This window comes from Natrix helvetica, assembly GCF_964273705.1.
Source record: "Natrix helvetica genome assembly, chromosome: 4".
NCBI lineage: Eukaryota > Metazoa > Chordata > Lepidosauria > Squamata > Natricidae > Natrix > Natrix helvetica.
Window position 1 is genome coordinate 162,125,574 of NC_138550.1, and position 23,730 is coordinate 162,149,303.

The following is a 23,730-nucleotide window of genomic DNA, read 5'->3' on the forward strand; positions in this document are numbered from 1 at the left end:
TGCCACCTTAACTTTATTGTACTCTCTAATTCATTTTAACACACTTCCAAGGCCTTTTTAAGAATCCAAGATTCAGTTGTTTTGCAATCAAGCCTCCAATTGAGTATATTACTATATAGGAAGTCCTTGACTTACGACCACAATCAGGGACCAGAATTTCTGTCACTAAGTAAGTCGCCAAGGGAATTCTGCCTGATTTTATGAATTTTGCGCTGGCTATTAAACGAATCACTACAGTTGTTAAGTGAATCGCCCAGTTGTGAAGCGAATCCAGCTCTTCCCCACTGACTCTGCTTGTCGGAAGCCAGCTGGTTGTTTAAGTTAATGACGTGGTCGTAAAGTGAATCCGCCTTCCCCACTGACTTCTCCTTTTCAAAAGGTTGCAAAGGGGGGTGATTAGATGATCCCAGCACATAAATACATGCAGTTGCCAAATGACCAAATTTTGATCACGTGACTTTGGGAATCTTGTGGCAGCCATTAGTGCAAAGGCTGGTGATAAATATAAGAACTTTCTCAATGCCATTGTAACTTTGAACCCTCGTTAAACATAGAATTGTAAGTCAAGGTCCAGCTGTAGGTACAGTACATTAATTTGTGCACTGAGTTTGGATATAAATGCATTTCCTACTTCCATTCTATCTTTATTCCCAGCATAATAGCTACTCAAATAAAGCTTGGCGGTCTAACTTTGGATGGTCTAAAACCTAAAGAAACTTCCCATAAATTCATTTGTATAGTGCTGATCTCTATACAACGACACTGAGAGTCAGCAACTCACCTTAGCATCGCAAGTTAAAAAAAAAAAAAAGTCCTGCATTTGAGTCAACTCCAACTAAGAATGGAACTTATAGGGGTGGATATATTGAATGGAACGTAATGGATTAAAAGGGACATTCTGCCAAGGAGAACTTGAGAGGATTTTATGCTATTATGCCCTGCCTTTTAAGCTATGTATACCCTACTTCCCATATTGATTACAGGTTTTAAAAAATCATCAAGATTCTAAAATTCTAAAAGAAAGAGGAAAAAAGAATATTATTACTCCTAGTCCCTTCCCTTAATCCAAAGGTGGACATCTATGGCCGCTTTATAACCTGCAACTCCCAGAATTCCTGAACCAACAAAGCTGCCTCATGTTATTTATTTTATTTATTATTTATTTCTTGGATTTCTAAACCGCCCCCTCTCCCAAAAAGGGACTCGGGGCGGTGTACAGTCAAATGCAGATAAAAATACAATAATATAAAACAGTTAAATACATTTGGGTGGAGGAGATAAGGCTGTACAAGAAATAAATATACCATAAAAACCCTAAAAACATCCCCAATTAAAATACCCAAACCCAATTAAAATATATCCCCAGGAGGTAAAACTAAGAGAGTGCCAGGCCAGCTGATTGAAATAGGTGAGTCTTTAATTTTTGACGGAAGGAACGGAGGTCGGTGGTAGTTCGAATATCAGGGGGGAGGTCATTCCAGAGGGTTGGGCCCATCACAGAGAAGGACCTACTCCTAGGTGTCGCCCGCTGGCATTGCCTAGCGGACGGCACCAGAAGGAGTCCCTCCCTGTGTGAGCGGATAGGTCGCAGGGACGTGTGTGGTAGGATGCGATCCTGCAGATAACTAGGTCCTATGCCATGGAGCGCTTTAAAGATGGTAATCAATACCTTGAAACGCACCCGAAAGGCCACAGGTAGCCAGGGCAGCTCGCGCAGGAGAGGTGTTACGTGGGAGTAACGTGTACTCCCCATGATAACCCGTGCGGCTGCGTTCTGAACTAACTGCAGTCTCCGGATGCGTCCCAAGGGAAGCCCCATGTAGAGGGCATTGCAGTAGTCCAGGCGAGACGTCACCAGCGCATGAGTGACCGTGCGCAGGGCACCCCGGTCCAGTAGGGAGCGCAATTGGCGCACCAGGCGAACCTGGTGGAACGCCCCCCTTGCCACGGCTGCCACATGGTCCTCCATTGACAGCCGGGCATCAAGGAGGACGCCCAAATTGCGCGCCCGCTCCACAGGGGACAGTTGTTCGCCCCCTATGGCCAGCGATGGTGTCAGCTGACTGAATCGAGGTGCCGGTACCCACAGCCACTCGGTCTTGGAGGGGTTGAGTTTGAGTCTGTTGTCCCCCATCCAGACCCCGACGGCTTCCAAACACCGGGACATCACTTCGACAGCCTCGTTGGGGTGGTTTGGGGTTGAAATGTACAGCTGAGTATCATCAGCATACAGGTGGTACTCAACCCCAAAACCACGGATGATCTCACCCAGCGGCTTCACATATGCGTTGAACAGGAGAGGCGAGAGGACCGACCCCTGTGGCACTCCACAAGTGAGTGGCCTCAGGGACGACCTCTGCCCCCCTGTCAACACACATTGCTTCCGGTCGGAGAGGTAGGAGCCGAACCACCGCAAAACGGTGCCTCCGACTCCCATCCCCTCCAACCGGCGCAATAGGATACCATGGTCGATGGTATCAAAAGCCGCCGAGAGGTCTAATAGGACCAGGATAGAGGAACAACCCCTATCTCTGGCCCTCCAGAGATCATCAACCAACGCGACCAAGGCTGTCTCTGTGCTGTGCCCGGGTCGGAAGCCGGACTGGCGTGGGTCTAGATAGTCGGATTCGTCCAGGTGTCGTGGGAACTGCTGCGCCACCACATTCTCAACAACCTTCGCCAAGAAGGGGAGGTTGGAGACTGGACGGTAATTAGCTAGCTCCATTGGGTCGAGCGAAGGTCTCTTGAGCAAGGGTCTCACCACCGCCTCTTTCAAGGCGGTTGGTAAGTATCCCTCACCCAATGAGGCGTTCACCAGGCTCAGAAGCCAGCCTCGTGTCACCTCCCAGGCTGCCAGTACCAGCCAGGAGGGGCACGGGTCCATTGAACATGTGGTGGGCCGCAGCCGTCCACGCAACCTGTCCAAATCCTCGGGGGCAACAGAGTTAAAATATTCATGACTGGGAGAGACATGGGAACAAGGTCAGCCAATGAATAGGCATAGCAACTAAATCAGCCAATGGGAGCTTAAACAAATCTGAGTCTGTGCAGAGAATTGAAACAGAAACTTAAGGAAGAACATGGGGGTGTCTTAGCTGTATTAAGGAGTCTGCTGCTCTGAGAAGTAAACAAGCAGTCTGTCTGGGCTTGTCTGCTGAAATGAAGCTAACTGCTTGTGTTTGCCTGTAACTCTCCTGCGTTGTGTTTACTTGGAAGAACCACCTGTGGTATTGTACATTTATTCATCTAGTCTTATTTATTTAAAGAAGTTAATGAATCCAGTGATATCAATTATCTGTGTGTGCTTTCTGGATTTGAATTTATGCAACAAACTCTGACACCTCAGGAATTCTGGGAGTTGAAGTCCACAAGTCATAGCCCCTGCCCTTTGGAACACCTTGCCACCTGAAATTTGGGAGGCCTCCATCCTTTCAGTCTTCTGTAAAACTTTGAAGACCCAGTTTTCTCCCCCAAGCACTCAGAGAAGATTAAATAAATGCACATAAGAGGTTTGACTGAGCACTAGTTTTCTGTTGTTTTTAATATTTTTAAAGGTAGTCCTTGACTTACAACTGGTTGCTTAGTGGCTGCTTGAAGATATGAGGGGAGGAAGAGACAGATGGACAGACAGAAAGAGAAAGAAAGATAGAAAGAAAAGTAAGGAAAGAAAGAAGGAAGGAAGGAAAGAAAGAAAAAAGTATGTAAATAAGTTAAGTAAGTGAAGGAAGGAAGCAATTAAGGAGAAGGCTAGAAAGAAAAGGAAAGAAAGAAAGGAGGAAGGAAGGAAAGAAAAAAGTATGTAAATAAATAAGGAAGGAAGGAAGAAGGAAGGAAGGAAGGAGAAAAAATACGGAAAGAAGGAAGGAAGGAAAGAAAAAAGTATATAAATATGTAAGCAAGGAAGGAAAGAAGGAAGGGAGGGAGGGAAGGAAGGAAGGAGAAAGAAAGAAAAGTAAGGAAAGAAATCTGCATTATCTGTCTAGAAATCCAACCTGAATTGAGTGTCCTAACAACTATCAGCCTTCTTCAGCTGAGAAAATACATGGCCAAAAAATAGATATATTCTGGCTCAGGTTTCAGCCTGAAAAGAGAAACGCCTGGGCTGATGTTGGGAGTTGTGATGGAATTTAGCCACACGTTGTTGCTATGGCCACCGATTCCTTACGTATAATTTCAGCCTCATAGGAGGCTTCATTATTATTATTTATTATTATTATTTCTTAGATTTTTAGACCGCCCCTCTCCCAGAAAGGGACTCGGGGCGGTGTACAGTCAATACAAATAAAATCGGTCATAATAATAAAATACATTTAAGATACATTTGGAGGGGGAGATAGGCTGTACTAAGAAATAAATATATTCTAATCCTAAAAACATCACAATTAAAACCCCAAACCCAATTAAAATAAAATAAATCCCCGGGAGGTAAAACTATTATAAAGAAATAAATGACATTGAACAATACATTTGCACTCGATCGCCCTGCCAGCATAAAAACATATAGAAGCAGGAAGTTGCTTTTAAGTTTTATAGGAGAATGTTTGTTGCTCCAATTTTTCCTCGATTGCCTGCACCATTTCAGGGAAAAGGCGCTATTTTAAAACAGCCGTGGCTGCTTGCATTTTACCTCCGCATCCTGCTCCATTATTTTAAGCCCGTGTTTGTTTTTGAGGTGCCTGTTGAATTCCCATTTTGTGCCGTACACAAAGTTGCATACAGGACACTTGATGCCACCTGGAAGGGAAGAAAGAGCACATGTTTAAGACTCTGATGAGAAATTAGAATCCGTGCATAGATATTAAATAATAAAAACGTACTGTAAACATACCAAGATACAAAGAAAGTTTTTTTTTTCAAATTGGTTTTTAACCTGGCTTAACATGGGAGACGGTGGCTAAGATGCTGAGCTTGTCGATCAGAAAATTGGCAGTTCGAATCCTTAGTGCCGCGTAACGGAGTGAGCTCCCGTGACTTGTCCCAGCTTCTGCCAACCTAGCAGTTCGAAAGCATGTAAAAAATGCAAGTAGAAAAATAGGAACCACCTTTGGTGGGAAGGTAACAGCGTTCCGTGCTCCTTCGGCGTTTAGCCATGCCGCCCACATCACCACAGAGACGTCTTCGGACAGTGCTGGCTGTTCGGCTTTGAAATGGAGATGAGCACCGCCCCCTAGAGTCGGAAACGACTAGCACCTATATGCAAGGGGAACCTTTACCTTAACCTGCTAATCTTTTCACAGGTTTGATATTTTTCTCTTCCCCATATTATAGAGCCTTGTGCCATTTCACAGAGGGTTTTTTGGCAAATTGATGGTTGTGTAGCTATATTCTGGATGAATACTGCTTCCCTGTATGAATATATCAAAAATATAAAGGTAGTCCTCACTTAACAACCCAAAATGGGACTGGCTGCTTGGTCCAGCATCCAATGCAGTGATTAAGCAAAGCATCACATGACTGCAGTAGACTTATGACCTCATTCCCACTGTGGTTGTTAGGTGAGTCACTCAGGGCCGTTAAGTGAGACATCGCACAACTGTGACTTGTGACTTAAATGTTGGCTTCTCCCATCAAATGGCCAAATGGTGATTACGTGACCTTGGGAGGCGGGAAAGATCGTGAAGATCCCCCAGTTGTAAAATGCCTAAATCTCGATCACACGAATCGGGGGGGGGGGGGGGGGGCTGTGGGGGTTGTAAGTGCGAGGGTTGTTATGTTTTCAGCATAGTTGTAGACTTGAAATCACCAAACAGGGCAACTGTTAAGTGAAGATCACCTGTATATTAACGGAAATACATATCACCTACACCTCTTTTGAAAAATCTCTAACACAATGGTTTTAAATTCTCTGTCTGTCTGCCTATCTCTGTGTGTGTGTGTGTGTCAGTGGTGGGTTCCGGATCCCGTTCCAACTGTATCGGCACGCGCCCGGCGTCACCCACATGGCCATGCGTGGCCTGCGTGTGTGTTGTAGCTGACAGTGACGCTTCTGCAAAGTTCCGCGACGCTCCAGCTGCTCGGCGGAGCAGTGCGTGGAAGCGCCGAAGACTTTAAATAACAGGTAAAGAGCTTGGGCGGGCGGACAGGGCCTCCGGAGCATCGTACCGGAACGGTACCCGGTGCTCCGAGCAGGCTCCAGTACACTCATACCAGGGCGTACCGCCTGCAACCCACCACTGTGTGTGTGTGTTTACTCCCAAGTAGGGGAGGCCTTCTAATAGTAGAATTCTACCATTCTACTAGTGGAGAAACTTGTGATTACTTTTATTAGTCATTTGAGAATTGCAGATAGTCCTTGACAATTGTTCGTTTAGTGACAAACTAAACAAAGTTACTGTAGCACTGAAAAAAGCGACTTATGACCGTTCTTTCACGTTTGCGACCGTTGCAGGCATCCCCACGGTCACATGATCCAAATTCAGATGCCTGGTAAGTGGCTGATGTTCATGACGGTTGCAGTGTCTGGGGAGGGTCACGGGATCCCCTTTTGCGACCTTCTGACAAGCCAGATTCACTTAACAACCGTGTTACTAACAGTCAACAACAGAAGTAATTCCCTTGACAAATGTGGCAAGAAAGATCATAAATTGGAGCAAAACTCCCTTAATGAACGTCTCACTTAGCGACAAAAATATTGGGCTCAATTGCGGTTGGACCTCAAGGTCTACCTGTGCTCTTGCTAACTCATTTAGGAGAGTTAAATAAAAAAAATAAGGTTCTTTGCTGGCATTAATTGTTCTTGAAGGGTTTTCTAAGACTTCCAGCAGCACTACGGTACCTTTAAATCTGTTAGAAGAGGCGCCTCCCTGATTTTATTTTAAGTTAAATGTCTTTATCTGCCTTTATCTGCCACAGCGCATGACTGTCGGTACAGGACAAAGGCATTTCCCCGTTACAAAAACCTGAACTGAAATATTCATTCCATATTCCCCTCTTAATAAAAACTCAATTAGAACGGAGACTTTCCCTGCTTTCTTTTTAAATTAAAATTACTGCAACAATAACAATCAGTTAATTAAAATAGCTACCTTTGTCATTCTCACTTTAATTAAGGAACAACCAGTGAAAGGGTGTCATTGAGCTGGTGGCATATTCGGCAGGGCAGTTAATTGACATCACAGCTAAAGAAAATTAATTTCTCTCCAATTCATTAACTGCTGTGGCAACATAGAGGCAAAAGGTTACAGAATGGCATACCTTATCTGCTTCTGACACCGGAGTACGCATAAAATGGAAGGATTTCTCATTTCTGAAACAGCGAAGCAGCCCAATTTTCTGCTACCCAGACTCTTAAAAAAAAGGTCCTTTGGAAATGATTTCATTTATATTTTGCAGGATGGACTAGAAAATATATTCCAAGGATTAATGCAGGGAGAGCTCCAGGAAACACAACTTTCTTTTACAAACTCCTTGGCAGCTCAAATCTGGGAAGAGGAGAATGCGAAGGTGGCCACAAAGACACTTACTGAAAACAATGCAATATTTATGTGCCTTTTGCGATCATGGAGAATATGCCTTTATCTGTAGCTGGAAACCCAAGAGAGTTTATTAGTTTGCTACATGGAGCACTTCACACTTAAAGCGGTTTGTGCTTCACTATACAAACCTAGCTATACAGTGTGCTTATTATACCAATTATAGATAGTGTTTTCCTTTGGGGGTAAAGTAAAAACAGGTAGTGAAAGATTTTATTTTCCTGAGCTCCAAGATCACCGCAGATGGGGACTGTAGCCAAGAAATTAAAAGATGCTTGCTCCTGGGGAGGAAAGCTATGGCAAATCTAGACAGCATGCTAAAAAGCAGAGACATCACCTTGCCATCAGAAGTGCATATAGTCAAGGCTATGGTTTCCCCAGTTGCAATGTATGGCTCTGAAAGTTGGAGGATAAGAAAGGCTGAGCACCAAAGAATGGAGGCCTTTGAACTATGGAGCTGGAGAAGACTCCTGCGAGTCCCTTGGACTGCAAGGCAATCAACCCGGTCAGTCCTAGAGGAGATCAACCCTGACTGCTCTTTAGAAGGCCAGATCCTGAAGAGGAAACTCAAAGACTTTGACCACCTAATGGGAAGGAAGGACTCATTGGAGAAGAGCCTAATGCTGGGAAAGATTAAGGGCAAAAGAAGAAGGGGACGACAGAGAATGAAGTGGCTGGATGGAGTCACCGAAGCAGTCAGTGTGAGCTTTAATGGACTCCAGAGGATGGTAGAGGACAGGAAGGCCTGGAGGAACGTTGTCCATGGGATTGCAATGGATCAGACACAACTTCACAACTAACAACAAAAAGAGGAATTGGAGGAGCTGGGAGGTTAGCTGCCAGAGCGTGTTTGCAGTAGCTCTTCTCAGTTTTATTTTATTTTATCAATTTTTAGTATTCCCACTGGATCCTTTTTTATTTAACTAATATTCTTTGGATGAGATAACAGCAAAGACCACAAAGGTGTTTTTTTTTTTGCCTGGGACTAACAAGACATGGGAAAAGGAAAGAAACGGCATGGTACCAGCCCAGGATCTCTTCTGCCCGTGAAAACTGCAAAACAACCAAGAATTGAGGAGCACTTTGCACAGAGTTGCCAGATGAAGGAAACAGCTAAAGAACAGAGGTTGATGTGGGAGTAAGGCCATAGGTGGATGATGAATGGCCCCTCCCTCAGGAAATAAAAGAGGAGCGAAAGGGGAGTGGAGTTTGCAGGGGACAATTAGTTCCCTTAATTGGTTTATGACTCTCCGAGACTCCTTGTCAAGTTTTACAGATATCAGCCTGGCAGCTCTCTACCCCAAATAAGGTTTGTGACTGTAAATCCTCCCTTGAAAGACTTTGCTGGATGTGAATGAGCAGAATTCACAGTAAATTAATAAAATGGGTTTTTGTCGGGACAAGGAGTTGCTTCCTGCTCTTGGGAAGCCTCGGTCAGAACAATAAGTTAAGGACTACCTGTATGTACTTCATATTCCTGAGCAACTTCCTTTCCTAGCACATACTGTGATAAACATATCCATCTATTAAGTCACCACAAACTCTTGTTATTCTCAACGCTGGTTGGAACTCTAAATAGCTTCCCGTATATTTTATGCTAGTCTGTCTTGCTCGAATTTCCTTGACACTGGAAGGAAAACTCAATGCAAATTCCTTAGCGCATTTGCCTCGTGCCCACCATTTCCATGCTGCTGAAACATAGATTCACGCTTCTTATAGACATAAATTCTGCGGGGAGGAGGGGGGAAAAAAAACCCTCAACCCCAGTAAAGAAAAAGAATAATTTGGCAATGCTTTAAAATGTCATGCTTGGGAAAGTTATGTTTTATTCATTACTCAGAGCAGCCTTGCATTATGCTGGCATCTATTCTAGTGTAACAAAAATGGGGGAAATTTTAAATCCTCCCAAGCTGCTTTGAAATGGAGGAGAGAGAGGGTTTTACATAACGTCATTCAACGTTGAAACCACAATCTAAATTGGGGACCTTTATTTCCGCACTGGCAGGAATGTTACATCCTTTTGTGATGTCCTGAATCTTTTAAATCTGTTTCATACCCTGCAAGGTATTTGATTGTACGGCCAGATTGCCAAAGTGAACAACAGCACAGTGTCTGCTGCGAGATGAAAGACAATCTCCTGAGATATTACATTTGAATACTTTACTGTTCTCCAAATCCTTAAAAAAAGACCTATTTTGAGGTCCAAAAAGAAAAAAAAGAAGAAGCATTTCTTTTTAATCTGCCATCTGTCTGGCCGATCTTCTGGTGCTAAATTCGCTCTTTGGAAAAAGGTCCAGCTAATTTTACATATCTAGGAAATAAATCTGTGTTGGAATGAAATTTGAAATGAAGGAGCTTCACAAAAGGAGCAACTAACCAGGATTCTAATTCCAGGTCACATTCATAAGGACCTGGTTAGTAATTCTTGCAACGAATCAAATGTAAGGTTTACACAATCAGATGCATTTTAGGCAGGGCACTTCATTTTGATAGAAATGACCTCTGCTCCTTGAAGTAGACAGTTGAAGGCCAGGGAAGAAGTTGCTTTAACAGGACTTGTGACTCTGTTGAAGTGGTGAAAGGCCAAGCATCACTTCATTTTGAACAGATAGGTAGTGCTCTGTTGAAGGGACAGTTGAAGCAAAATGTCTCTCCAAAATTCTGTACAACCCCAAAAGATTAATGAAATCGGATTGATGTCACAAGAGAGGTGGGGGTTATTGTTTCAACTGTGTTTTTTTCTTTTTTGTAGGATGCCCAGAATCACTGAGATTGAGTAGGTGACCAAAAATATTCTCTTAAATAAATAGAAAATAAATAGAAATCAAAGCTGGTGATATTCGCAGGCCAAAGATTGATGGAAACTGATTTTCATGTTCAGGTTTGGAGATTCCAGACCAAATCAAACCCAACTCAACCTAGACAACTCATCCCACTCAACGTAACTCAACTTGACCCAACCCAACTCAACCCAACCCAACCTATATCCAATTAGAATGTTGTTCCTTTCAGATGTTTCAGATGACACATAGAAATACACTTGGATTATTTTTTCCCCCAGTGAAGAAGAACAGCATATTAAACTTCTCATTTATGTGATTTATCAATTTCAACTTAAATCATTTTTTCTTTCTTGGAAATGATGCCATTCCATGGAGAGGGAAGGAGTAGGAAAGCCATCATTCATCAATGATGCAAAATATTCTCTCTGTGAGAAAAATAACTACCGGTTAATGGAAGGGAAAATCTCTTACGTTTTCAAAAGAGACAGGTGTACCTTACCTTGCTGGAGAAGGGCTTCAGCTGCAAATTCACCAGAGCCTGCGTTAACGTATTCTTCACTGGGATGTTTCCTGTTATAATGTCTTTTGAGGGATCCAGATATGTTGCATGAATAATGGCAGTGGGCACAACGGAAAGGCTACAATTATAAAAGGAAATGAATTATTTATATCTGGCTTCACGATGTTGCACATCTTATTGTTAGGTTACCATAATCAGATTTAGATCTGTCTTGCTACGCGCATGTGAACAAGTGAACTTATCCCATTATGAAAACAAAACATATAACGGCAACACATCTTAGATTTTATTACCTTTTTTACGCCCTGCAAAGTTTTACAACATGATGGAAAACTCTCGGCACCAAACATTCAGTGAACTATTTATTTGCCTCGACGGCTAAATTCTGCTCTCTTTCATAAAGGGATAGATTGCCAGAGCAAATAAATTTACAAAAACAACTGCAACGTTTTTTTTATTGACTAAATAAATTACTCAGCAATAAAATTAATGCTCTGTGCTAATTTAGTGGCATACCTCCAAACGCAAAGAGACAGGAAAGCAGAGTGTTGAACCCCATTCAAAAATGACTTCTAAAATGAGACTAATGTGAGCGGGAATGCACCAGATGCAGAAATTGCTCACAAAAAAAAAAGACATTTGTTCCAAGAAGTCTTAAGCCGCAGAACTGCAGTTTCACAAAGCTCCAAAAAGATCAATAAATAAGAAAGCTCACATGCTTTCATTTTTCAGTTAATGTATGCCGAGTGTTTAATGCAGTCGGCATCCAAGATTTATACTTAGAAGAAAGGCCTGGACCAATTAATGCTTGTTCAATATGTGAAGATAAGTGTTGTAATAACAAATTAGCAACTGAATATAGACTGCTATTGCTATTGTTATTACTATTAGTATCATTCACTTCCTGCTTTTCTCCCAGAGCATTTTATCCCCCATAATCATATCTCTGAAGATAAGTCAATCTGAAAAAGAATGACCCATAAATTAAAGAACTTCCTCTATAATTTTTTATTTTTTTTTGGGGGGGGGAAATAAATCACCATAAAATACAGATATTTATCAGCAAATAACTGTTAGCCTCCAATAAAATCTGAGCACAGATTACCATCAAAATGGAAAGACATGAAGCATCACACATCATTTCATGTCGGGTGGGATAGAAGAGTTTGAGTTGTTTATCTAAAGCAAGTAAAAAGAAACTCAAAACACATTTTCCAGCAAGGAGTTTTTCCCATTTAGATCTTGAAGATGGTGAACCTAAGGCATGCGTACCACAGGTGGCACATAGAGCCCTCTCTGCTGGCACATGAGCCATCGCCCAGCTCTGCTGCACTGCACATGTGCACGAGCCTCCCGCTGGCCAACTGATTTTTGGGTCTCTGCTGCGCATGCGGGAGATGTGCGCACATGCAGAGGGGGGCTTATGCAAGCATGCATGGGAGGCAGAGGGAGCATAGAGGGAGTTGCACGCATGCGTGGGGGGTAAGGGTAGTGCGTGGGGGGTCATGTGCAGGGTGCATTGCATTATGGGTGTGAGCACAGGCGCGCGTGCTGTCGCACGCCTGCACATGATTTTAGCACGCGAGGACAAAAAGGTTAGCCATCACGGGTCTATCTCATCAATCTAATAGCAGGCTCTGATCATTATCCTAAATAAGAGACAGGTTCATATGGAAGGAGATGGCCTTTATACAACCCCTAAAGAATCAGATCTTCGGCATAACAAAATTGCCACTTTGAATTATGGAGGTCAGTGGCCGAGCACAGTATACTCTGGCCTTCCTCATGTACCTCTGACCAAAGTTTAATCACCATGTAGCTAAGATTATGACACTCTCTCCAGTATCTGCCCCATGTAGATAAAACCTTAATTGGCTACAGATGTTAAATCATAAATCACAGGGACAAAAGTCACCTTAGAAAGGAAGGAAGCGTAGCAGGAATCCTAGGCAGAAAGAAACACATTGGTTCCAAAGGTGGATGAGTTTGTAGACCTATATCCAAGGTTTATGAAGAGACTGGGTGGTATAGATAGCAATCATCCATCCACCATGAAAGAAAGCTCCCAGACATTTATCTATAAGAAATTACAGTTACATACACATCTATAATGGTGCTCTCCAAACGTTTTAGAGCATTAGAACTTCAGGCTCTGTCCTAGGCTTCCCCCACAAGCACGAAGCAGATTCCTGGTCCTGACAAAACCCCTTTTATTACACGAATGTGAATTCCTCTCATTCACAATCAGCAAAGGCCTAGCAAACAGTCTTTCAAGGGTGAATTTATGACCACAGACTTTATCTAGCTTGGAAAGCTGCCATGTAAATATTGTCCAAATGAGGTACTGTGCAAGGAAAGACTGGGCACCGAGTCTCTGAGATTCATGGACAGATCTTCACACTCCTGAAATGAATGGTTTCCTGCAAAAGCCCACTCCCCTTTCGTTCCTCTTTTATTTCCTATGGGAGGGGCCATTCACCATCCACCTGTGGCTTTATTCCCAAGTCACCCCTGCTTTCTTAGCTGTTGTTTTCTTCTGGTAGCTCTGCGCATGCGCACACTGAGAACAGGCTCCAGCTGTTCCTCTGCCTCACTGCTGTCTAGCTCTGAAGGCAGCTGTGAACTTTCAGATGGCCTTGGCCCCCTCTCTGCCTCTGACGCAGAGCCCTCATCCAACCTTCCCCAGCCTCCAGGACTGGCCCATGTTCCTCCCCAACCTCCTCACTGTCCGAGTCTGCTGCCAGCTCTGCTGGCTGCTGGCGGGCCACAACAGTAGGGATCTGAGATAAATCTTGAAATTAGTACCGTATTTTTTGTAGTATAAGATGCACCGGAGTATAAGACGCACCAAGGTTTTGAAGAGGCAGTTTTTTAAAAAAGTAGGTATACTTTTTTAAAAGTATGTTCTCCAAGCGTGCCCCACGCTTCCAAAATGGCGACCGCTGACCACGCGGCCTGAGTTTCTGTTCCGGCTCTGACTGAGCCGCCTCCTTTCTGGTCACGTGATCATGTTCGCTGATCTGTGGACCGTGTGTAGCAACGACGGGGCGTGCAGCTTGGAGATTCCCCCCTGCTGCCGCCCAGCGATTTAAGCCCTCAGCCACGCAGCAAGCAAACTTGTGCTAATGCCGGTAAGACAGGCGCCTCTAAGGGAGGTGAGAGGAGTTCAAGAAAAATCAAACGCTGAGAAAAGTCTCGTACCAATGGAGAGCCAGGAGACTGGCTACCAATGGGCCGAAGACTGAGGTTAATCTGGAGAGTCAGGAGGAGGAGAAGAGGGAGTGTCCTCAGATTTACCTCAGTCTCCGGGCAAATGGGCCGTGTTAATACCCATCAGTGACTCCTCCCACACCCCACCTCGGAGACTGACCTGTTTTTCATGAAAACGGGCCCGTTTCCCCCCCAAAAAAATGCACGAATAGCCTTGGGGAGGGGGCTTGCAGAGTGCTCCTGGGGGGGAGGGAAAAAACGAGCAAAAAATGGCCCTTTCTTTGCGAAAACCAGCCTGTCTTTTGTGAAAAAAATTGCATGCATAGCCTTATGGAGGCTTATAGAGTGCTGCTGGGGGGGGAAGGGCCAGTTTTTTGCTTATTTCTGCCCTCCCCAGCCCCCAGGAGCTCTCTGGAAGCCTCCATAAGGGTATGCACGGCCATTTTGGTGAAGGGGATGGGGCTTCGGGAGGCAAAAAATGCTGTATTCGATGTATAAGACACACCCAGATTTTCAGCCTATTTTTTGAGGGAAAAAGGTGCATCTTATACTCCGAAAAATACGGTAGTTTTCTTTGAGGACACTGCTCAGATTGTTCCAGAGATACTATGCCAACATTACAGTCCACTTCCACTAGACAAAGAGTCAATGTAACCCAACTTCAAGATGTATCTGTTCTCAAGATGTCCTACAACATACATTGGTTCCCACTTGGAGATGTGTCGCTTCTGAATTATTGTTGTTCAGTTGTTAAGTCATGTCTGACTCTTCACAACCCTATAGATCACAGCACACCAGGTGCACCTTGTAATCCAGGGCTCCCAGGGTTTGCCCTGATTCATGGTGAATTGCATTGACGACACTATCTAATAATCTCATCCTCTGCTGTCCTCTTCTCCGTTTGCCTTCAGTATTTCCCAGCATCAGGGTCTTTTCCAGTGAGTTCTCATTTGGTGGCTGAAGTATTTGAACTTCAGCTTTAGTCTCTGTCCTTCCAAAGGACAGTCAGGGTTATTTTCCTTTAGGATTGACTGATTGGATCTCCTTAAAGTCCAAGAGAGTCTTCTCCAATACCACAATTTGAAAGCATCAATTTTTTGGCGCTCAGCCTGTTCTGACCGAGGCTTCCCAAGAGCATGAAGCAAACTCCTTGTCCTGACAAAAAACCCTTTTTATTAATTTATTGTGAATTCTCCTCATTCACATCCAGCGAAGTCTTTCAAAGGAGGATTTACAGTCACAGACCTTATTTGCTTGGAGAGCTGACAGGCCGATATCTGCAAAACTTGGCAAGGAGTCTTATAGAGTCACAAGCCAATTAAGAGAACTAATTTGTCTTCTGCAAACTCCCCTCCCCTTTTGCTCCTCTTTTATTTCCTCTGGGAGGGGCCATTCATCGTCCACCTGTGGCCTTACTCCCAAGTCGACCCCTGTCCTTTAGCTGTTCCCATCGTCTGGCAACTCTGCACATGCACACACTGGGAACAGGCTCCAGTTGTTCTTCTGCCTCACTGATGTCTGACTCCGAAGGCAGCTGATAACTGGCATACGACTCTGGCCCATCTCTGCCTCCAACACAGAGCCCTCCTCAGAGCCTTCCCCAGACTCCAGGACTGGCCTATGTTCCTCCCCAACCTCCTCACTGTCCGAATCTGCTGCCAGCTCTGCTGGTCACTGGCGGGCCATAATACTGGATTTCTGATAGTCCAACTCTCACAGCCGTACATCACTACCTTTCTGAATAGGGAGGCTTTATTTTACTATAACAACTCACAGCACTCAAAGTGTGTTCTCCCTCTGAGCTTTTAATTTCATTAAAAAATGAATGTACTTCATTTCATATATTTGCACCTTTAAAAAAAAGATGGGACAGTAATCAAAGCACTCTATATTGTGTTGGAAACATACTTTTTTTTAACCTGTTCAGAATTCATACGAAGAAATAAACAGATGAAGGATGGGCTTAAGATCAATTACAATGTCTGAAGGCTCTTTGAAATCAAAGAGTTTTCAAACGATTTCAGAGGTAATTGTTTCATATCTTGTATGCCGCCAGCTAATGATCATGACATACTTTTGGAAACTATGACCAGCCTTTAGCTAGAGCTGCAAATAATGGCTTCCTATTTGGCTAACCTAACTGTAATTAAATGTTCCACTAATTACCATATTTTTCGGAGCATAAGACACACCTTTTTTCCTCAGAAAAGAGGCTGAAACTCTGGGTGCGTCTTATACACTGAATACAGCATTTTTTGCCTCCTGAAGTCCCGCCGCCTTCACCAAAATGGCTGTGCATACCCTTATGGAGGTTTTCAGAGAGATCCTGGGGGCTGGGGAGGGCAGAAATGAGCAAAAAATGGGCTGTTTTTGCCCCCCCCAGCCCCCAGCAACATTCTATAAGCCTCCATAAGGCTATGCATGCAATTTTTTGACAAAAAATGGGCACGATTTTGTGAAAAATGGGCCATTTTTGGGAGGTTTGTAGAGTGCACAAACTTTTTTTCCCTTTTGGAAAGCTCTTTAACTGCTTGATGAGAATTACATTGATCAAGTGCTCTGCCGGCAGAAACAAAGTCTTAGGTGCTGCAGATTGTCAGCGATTTCCTTCTCCAGCACATGGATAAATACACCTGGAAACATCTACCAACCTACCTACACACTCTCTCTCTCCCTACCTACCTACTGTATTTCTCTTTCTCTCTCTCCCTCCCTACCTACTGTATTTTTTTTTCTCTCTCTCCCCCTCTATCTACCTACTGTCTCTCCCTAACTACGTACTGTATTTCTCTATCTCTTTCTATTTCTCTCTCTCTATCCCTCTATCTACCTACCTACTCTCTTTCCCTAACTACCTACTGTATTTCTCTATCTCTTTCTACTTCTCTCTCTCTATCCCTTTATCTACCTACCTACCTACCTACCTACCTACCTACCTACCTACCTACCTACCTACCAGTGACGTGCAGTCAGGTGAGGCAAGTGAGGCACAGCCTCACCGCTCTCATCATGAAAAGAAAAAAAATGTAAAAGGAAAAAGCTGAGCTAGTTGCTGCCTCACCGTGGATGACTCTGCTTAACTTTAAAAAAGCCTCTAAAAAGCGCCCTCTACTATACTACTACTGTGTGCCTCACCTAGTCTGACTTTTTAGGCGTTTTATGATCGCTATGTGTGGAACGTGTTTCTTGTGCTGAGCGATCATAAAACGCCTAAAAAGTCAGACTAGGTAAGGCATGCAATTCTCCTGCCTCATAGTAGAGGGCGCTCTTTAAATCGGAACTGAGCATGCCTGGCTGTGGAATTCTGGGAATTGAAGTCCACAAGTCTAAAAATATTTGAAACCCACCACTATGTCAGTGCCTCACCAGCCATAAACCTCACCGCACGTCACTGCTACCTACCTACCTACCCCCTCCCTCCTTCCCTACTGTATTTCTCTCTCTTTCTCTCCCTCTCTATCCCTCTATCTACCTACCTAGTTTTTTTTTTTAAAAATGCCTCTTCAAAACCTTGGTGCATCTTATACTCTGGTGCATCTTATACTCCAAAAATATGGTGGCCTTTTAGAAGCTAAACATGAGTTAAAACTTTGGCTGTACAGTCAGGCCTTTTACTCAAATTCTGAAGAACACAATTGTTTGAAGTTCAGTAATTATCTTAGACGCAAACTAGCCTTATGGTCCACAACCACAATTGAGCTCAAAATTTCCACTGTTAAGCAAGACAGTTGTTAAATGAGTTTTGCCCCATTTTTCAACCTGTCTTGCCACAGTTGTTAAGTGAATCATTGCAGTTGTTAAATTAGTAACACACTTGTTAAGTAAATCTGGCTCCCCCAATGATTTTGCTTGTCAGGTCACAAAAATGCAATCACATGATTCTGGGACACTGCAAACGTCATAAATACGAACCCATCCAAATTTTGATCATATGATCATAGGGATGTTGTAACGGTCATAAGTGTGAAAAATGCTTATGTCGATTTTTTCAGTGCCAATGAACCTTTGAATGACCACTAAATGAATCTGTAAGGGAGATGAGTGGTTTAAAATGTGATAGAGATAGATAGATAGATGATAGATAGATGATAGATAGATAGATAGATAGATAGATAGATAGATAGATAGAGATAGACAGACAGACATACAGACAGAGATCGATATAGAGATGATAGATAATAGGTACGTAGGTAGATAGATGACAGATAAAAATGATAGACAGGTATAGATAGATGATAGATAGGTAGATAGAGAGAGATGATAGATGATAGACAGACAGATATAGAATGATAGAGATAGGCAGATAGGTAGATGATAGATAAAGATGATAGAGATAGATAGAATTTGTCAGAAGGTTTGTTTTTATTATTGTCACTTGTTTAGTCATCTTGCCCTACAACCCGCGAAGGGGCCTGAAGCTTGAAAACATCCTCACTTCCTAACTGAATAAAGGTACTCATTTTCAGCTAATCCAGCTGAAATGAAATCTTATGCTCAGCAAAAAATAATCACTTCGAGGAAATCAATTAGTGCAGATGTCCTACAAAATTCCCTTTGGAGGCCCCAAATAAATCCATGTTTGCTGATGAGAATACTGAACACGTTTTAACATTTCCAAAACATGACCTGGGCGCACAAGAACTGTAAATGTTAGACATTCTTGTTCCCATTTTACTAGTAAGGAACACATGATGAACAAATAATAGAAGTCATAAGGTAAGAGGATTCTGGTATGTTGGGGGCGGCACAATGGCTCAGTGGTTAAGACCGTGGGCTTATCGGCAGGAAAACTGATAGCCCCGGTTTGAGACGCAAGCATCGCTCGACAGGGTGAGTCCCATCGTCCCCCTAGCTCCTGCCCACCTAGTACTTCAAAAGCATGCAAACGTGAGTAGGTAAATAGGTACCACTGAGCCATGGTTAGAATGCTGTATTGCACGATAATTCTCCCTACTGCCAGTTCACCTTCTGACCAGCTCTAGGTTCACTCATCCTTCCATCCTTCCAAGCTTGCTAAAATGAGGACCCAGATAGTTGGGGGCAATATGCTGACTGTGTAAACCACTTAGAGAGGGCTGCAAAGCAGGGGTCACCAACGCCCAATCTGCAGCCCGCAGCCAATTCGAAAACGGGCCATGGAAGTGGTGGGCAAGTGAGCACACCTGCATTCGTGAACACGTGAGTGTGAAACCATGCCCTCTCCCCCATCACCAGTCCACTGAACTGCAAAGGTTGGAGACCGCTGCTGTAAAGCATTATGAAGTGGTATATAACTCTGTACTATTGCTATTGTGACTACTTCAGTGAGAAGGTTAAAAGCACTCTATGATATCATGCTGGCCAAATGACCATAAAAACAGCACTGGCTCAATGGCCTTCGAAATGGAGATGAGTCCCTGAGGATTTTACTCTAACATACACACACACACACACACACACACACACACACACACACACAGACACTCCTTCGCCCTAGTTAGCAATGACTAACGGAGTAAAATCCACAGGGATTCCATTACCTTTATTACTTAAGCTCACTTTGAAGCACTTTGATTTAATGTGTTTTCTGGAATGAACGGTGCCTTGCCAGTTCCAGACAGTTTTGAAAGCTAGTGAGGATCTGGATGTATCTCAATCTGGAAATGAGTGCAGAGTACAAAGAAGAGCAACAGGGGTTGGAGGCTAAAACCTACAAAGAACGGTTACAGGTATTGGGTATTTTTAGTCCAATGAAAAGAAGGACTAGGGGAGACATGATATCATTGTTCCGATATTTGAGGGGCAAGGCAAGAAACAGTGGATGGAAACTATCCAAGGAGAGAAGCAACCTAGAACCAAAGAGAAAATTCCTAACAGGGAGAACAATCAACCAACGAAATAGCTTGCTCTCAGAAGTTATGGGTGTTTCATCACTGGAGGTTTTCAAGAAGAGACTGGACAACCATAGGATCTCCTGCTCAAGCAAGGGGTTGGACTACAAGACCTCCAAGGTCCCTTCCAACTCTGTTATTCTATTATATCAGGGATAGGCATTTAATTTTCCCAAGGGGCCACATGTTATGGAGAGCTGAACCCATTTAACCTGATTTCATGTCCTCAAACTCCATCTACTAAACCTTCCAGGTTGCTCCAGATCTGGGTTGATGTGCAGGCACTGAAAAGTGCTTTCTCCCTTCCCATAGCCACCAGTCGACTGAAGGAGACAACTTGGCGTCTTCTTCTGGGCCCCTAAAGTGCACTTATTTACATTTGATTTCAAATTCCCAATTGAGCTCCCATGGGCCGGAGAGGGACAATTAAAGACCGGATGTGGCACGGGGGTCATAAAATGGCCATGGGTGATTTAGGATTGATTTTAAGACTAGCATGGAGTTCTCTGCCCTATCGAGAATGCAATCTTATTAAATTTTGAACACTATTGTGCAATTTTTAATCTGTGAGAGACTAGCGGAAACAAGTGGGACAGGAAGTAGTATGAGAAATGGTAGCCCAGCCAAAACTAGTGTTAGGGGTTGTGAGAATCCAATATTTCAAAGAAACTTCACTTCAACTGGGTTGATAGAGCATTATCTGAGAGCACTGTAGTTTATATAAAAATAATACCTAATTCTCTTAGATAGAGACTGGAAAATTGTTACATAAAGAAGTAACAATGGAGGATTGTAAAAAATTTTTTTGAAAACAATTTTATTTATGGCATCTACAGACGTCATGCAATCATCGATGCACAAGCTTAGTTGAAATAAAAATGTCAGCAAACATGTATATGTGTACATACATACATAGATAGATAGATAGATAGATAGATAGATAGATAGATAGTGTCACAACCCCTGGTATGCCCAAATATGGGAGGGAACACACTGCTTCCCTTTTCAGTCCTTCGGCTCACTCCAGGAGACCATCCAGGCAGAAAACCATATTTTTAACGTTTAATGTTTAATAATGTTATTTATTTATCAGCACAAATATTATAGGCCATTACAATACAAAACAACAATGCACACACAGCCAGCACCAACCAGCACCAATCTACCAATCATGATACAACCACACAACCAATCACTGCACTTACTGAAACAAAGCCAGCACCCCATCCCCTCCCACCAAGATTTACAGAAAGACGGCAGCTCCGTTCCCATTTTAAGCCCAAGCTTGAAGATGGCAGGTGAGATCCTTCCGAAACGTTGCAAAGACAATCTCAACCTTACATGGGAAAAGACCCGAAGACAACAAAACCAGCATATATATATATATATATATATGTTATATTTGTACTGATAAATAAATAAAGGGAGACTAGTATAGATCTATTTCGAGCTAATTAGCTCTCATCAGCTAGCCATACCCTTACTGGGATTTGAACCCGGGCTGTATATATCTTAGGCAGGAGTTTTAGCCACTAAGCCACGGGCTCTGTTCCTTATCAGTTGAGCCAGGGAAATAGGTATGTATTTGTGTTACAACCCCTGGTATGACTAAATATGGGAGGAAGGTCACTACTCCCTCTTTCTGTCCTTCAGCTTATCACAGAAGACCATGCAGGCAGAAAACCATATTTTTATTTTTACTGTTGCCTTTTTATATTTGTGTTATATTTGTACTGATAAATAAATAAAGGGAGACTAGTATAGATCTATTTCGAGCTAATTAGCTCTCATCAGCTAGCCATACAGTAAGGGTAAAAATATGGTTTTCTGCCTGCATGGTCTTCTGTGATAAGCCGAAGGACAGAAAGAGGGAGTAGTGACCTTCCTCCCATATTTAGTCATACCAGGGGTTGTAACACAAATACACACATATATATATATTAGTATATACACATTCTGATACTTTGAACTAAATTTGTGATACACACACACACACGTTTTCTGACACTATTTAAACTAAATTTGTGTATCAGAGATTGCATGACCTCTATAGATGCCATAAATAAAATTGTTTTCAAAACAATATTTTTTTTACAATCCCCCATTCTTGCTTCTTTCTGTAACAACATTTTTTTAGTCTCTACCTAAAAGAATTAAATATTATTTTTATATAAGATATGCGGACAATATACTATAGGAGATAATATGTTAAATTAAAATAAAACCATAATAAAAACACCATAATATGGAGACGTAGAATTGCAATGGAATAGATGATAGAATTCATGAATTCTGAATTCAGTTTTCATAACTGAAAACAATTTAGATAAGAGCACTGATGTAGGAAAGGTTTGGGATGAAAGTAACATTTTTATTAGTGGTTATTAGTGTGTAAGTAGACCTCAACTTAAAACCCTATTGGAGTCTGCCCATTATGGTTTTAAGTCTTGCCGGTCGTAAAGCGAGTCATCAAATATTGGGAACAGCCTTCTCCTTTGCTGAATGTCCACAAGATTATTCAGACCCTTATCCTGATCTTTGTAGTAAGGTGCCCCTAGAATTAAACTTTCCATAATGCTGAAAAGACAGTAAAGATGTTTTCATTCTCTAAGGCCTTTTAATTAATTAATGTTTAATGTTTAATCTATTAATGTTTAATCCATTAAACATATTTGCTGCTTAGAAACGTATTAACTATGCCAGTTGTTGCTATAATCATTTTATGGCTATGTACTTTAATTATTGTGTTTTAATGCTTTATTTAATTTTTCATAATTGCACTTGGTGCCATTAACACCGCACAACCTACCCTGGGAAACTTTGGGTTTTGAAGGAAAGCATATAAACATTTGAAATAAATAAGTAATAAGTAATAGATTATGAATGAAGTCCTGCTCTGATGCTGAAATTAGCAACCTAGGCACTGCCTTTCCCTTTGCTAAAAAATTTAAGTGATGACTGCAAACAAGGATCCTTTTGATAGCTGTAGCCACCCCGCACTCTACTATTAATAGCTTATTTATCTCACCAGGAATATACAGTAGCTGCGATTCTGAGTGTGATTTGGAGGTGCTTCTGATAGATTTTTAAACATGTATAAGGTAAAGGTAAAGGTTCCCCTCACACATATGTGCTAGTTGTTCCTGACTCTGGTGTGTGTGTGCTCACCTCCGTTTCAAAGCCGAAGAGCCAGCGCTGTCCAAAGACATCTCTGTGGTCATGTGGCCGGCATGACTAAACGCCGAAGACACACGGAATGCTGTTACCTTCCCACCAAATTGGTCCCTATTTTTCTACTTGCATTTTCTACATGCTTTCGAACTGCTAGGTTGGCAGAAGCTGGGACAAGTAACAGGAGCTCATTCCGTTATGCGGCGCTAGGGATTCGAACCGCTGACCTTTCTGATCGACAAGCTCAGCGTCTTAGCCACTGAGCCACCGCATCCCTTATTTCAGGCATGTCCAAAGTCCAGCCCGCGGGCCATTTGCGGCCCGAGGGGCGGTTTAATACGGCCCTCTAACAGCCCTCCCTGCTCTGTGTAAATGCGGCCCTCCCACGGGCCTCCCTTCTGATTGAGGGCGGCAAGCAGAAGACTGTCTGCCACAGGAGGGAGGGCGGTGAGAGGGCCGCATCGGAAGCTGGCTGGGGAATTCTGGGGGTTGAAGTTCACAGGACTTAAAATCGCCAAGGTTGAGAAACTCTGTCCTACAGCAAAGGTACCTGTCATCCACAGCCCAGCCTAAAAACAGGCAAGGCGACTTGCTTGTAAACTGGTCGGGCCACATTCGTACCAAAGAAAAGGGGGAAACTTCTGTCTCCCTTGAGGGGCGGAGAGAAAGGGCGCCTTTTGAGGAAACGAGAGACCTCACGGGTA

General features: G+C 43.0%; 1 protein-coding gene across 1 annotated transcript in view; it reads right to left on the reverse strand.

Annotated features, from left to right (window-relative positions):
- The window catches only part of ZFAT (zinc finger and AT-hook domain containing), a 161,384-nt gene that overhangs the window by 34,837 nt on the left and 102,817 nt on the right, over window positions 1-23,730 (reverse strand). Inside the window, exons 12-13 of the mRNA XM_081951039.1 lie at window positions 10,755-10,893; window positions 4,628-4,734 (exon numbers count right to left, since the gene is read on the reverse strand). Coding sequence (XP_081807165.1) covers window positions 4,628-4,734; window positions 10,755-10,893 — 246 coding nt within the window. The remainder of the gene's footprint in view (window positions 1-4,627; window positions 4,735-10,754; window positions 10,894-23,730) is intronic.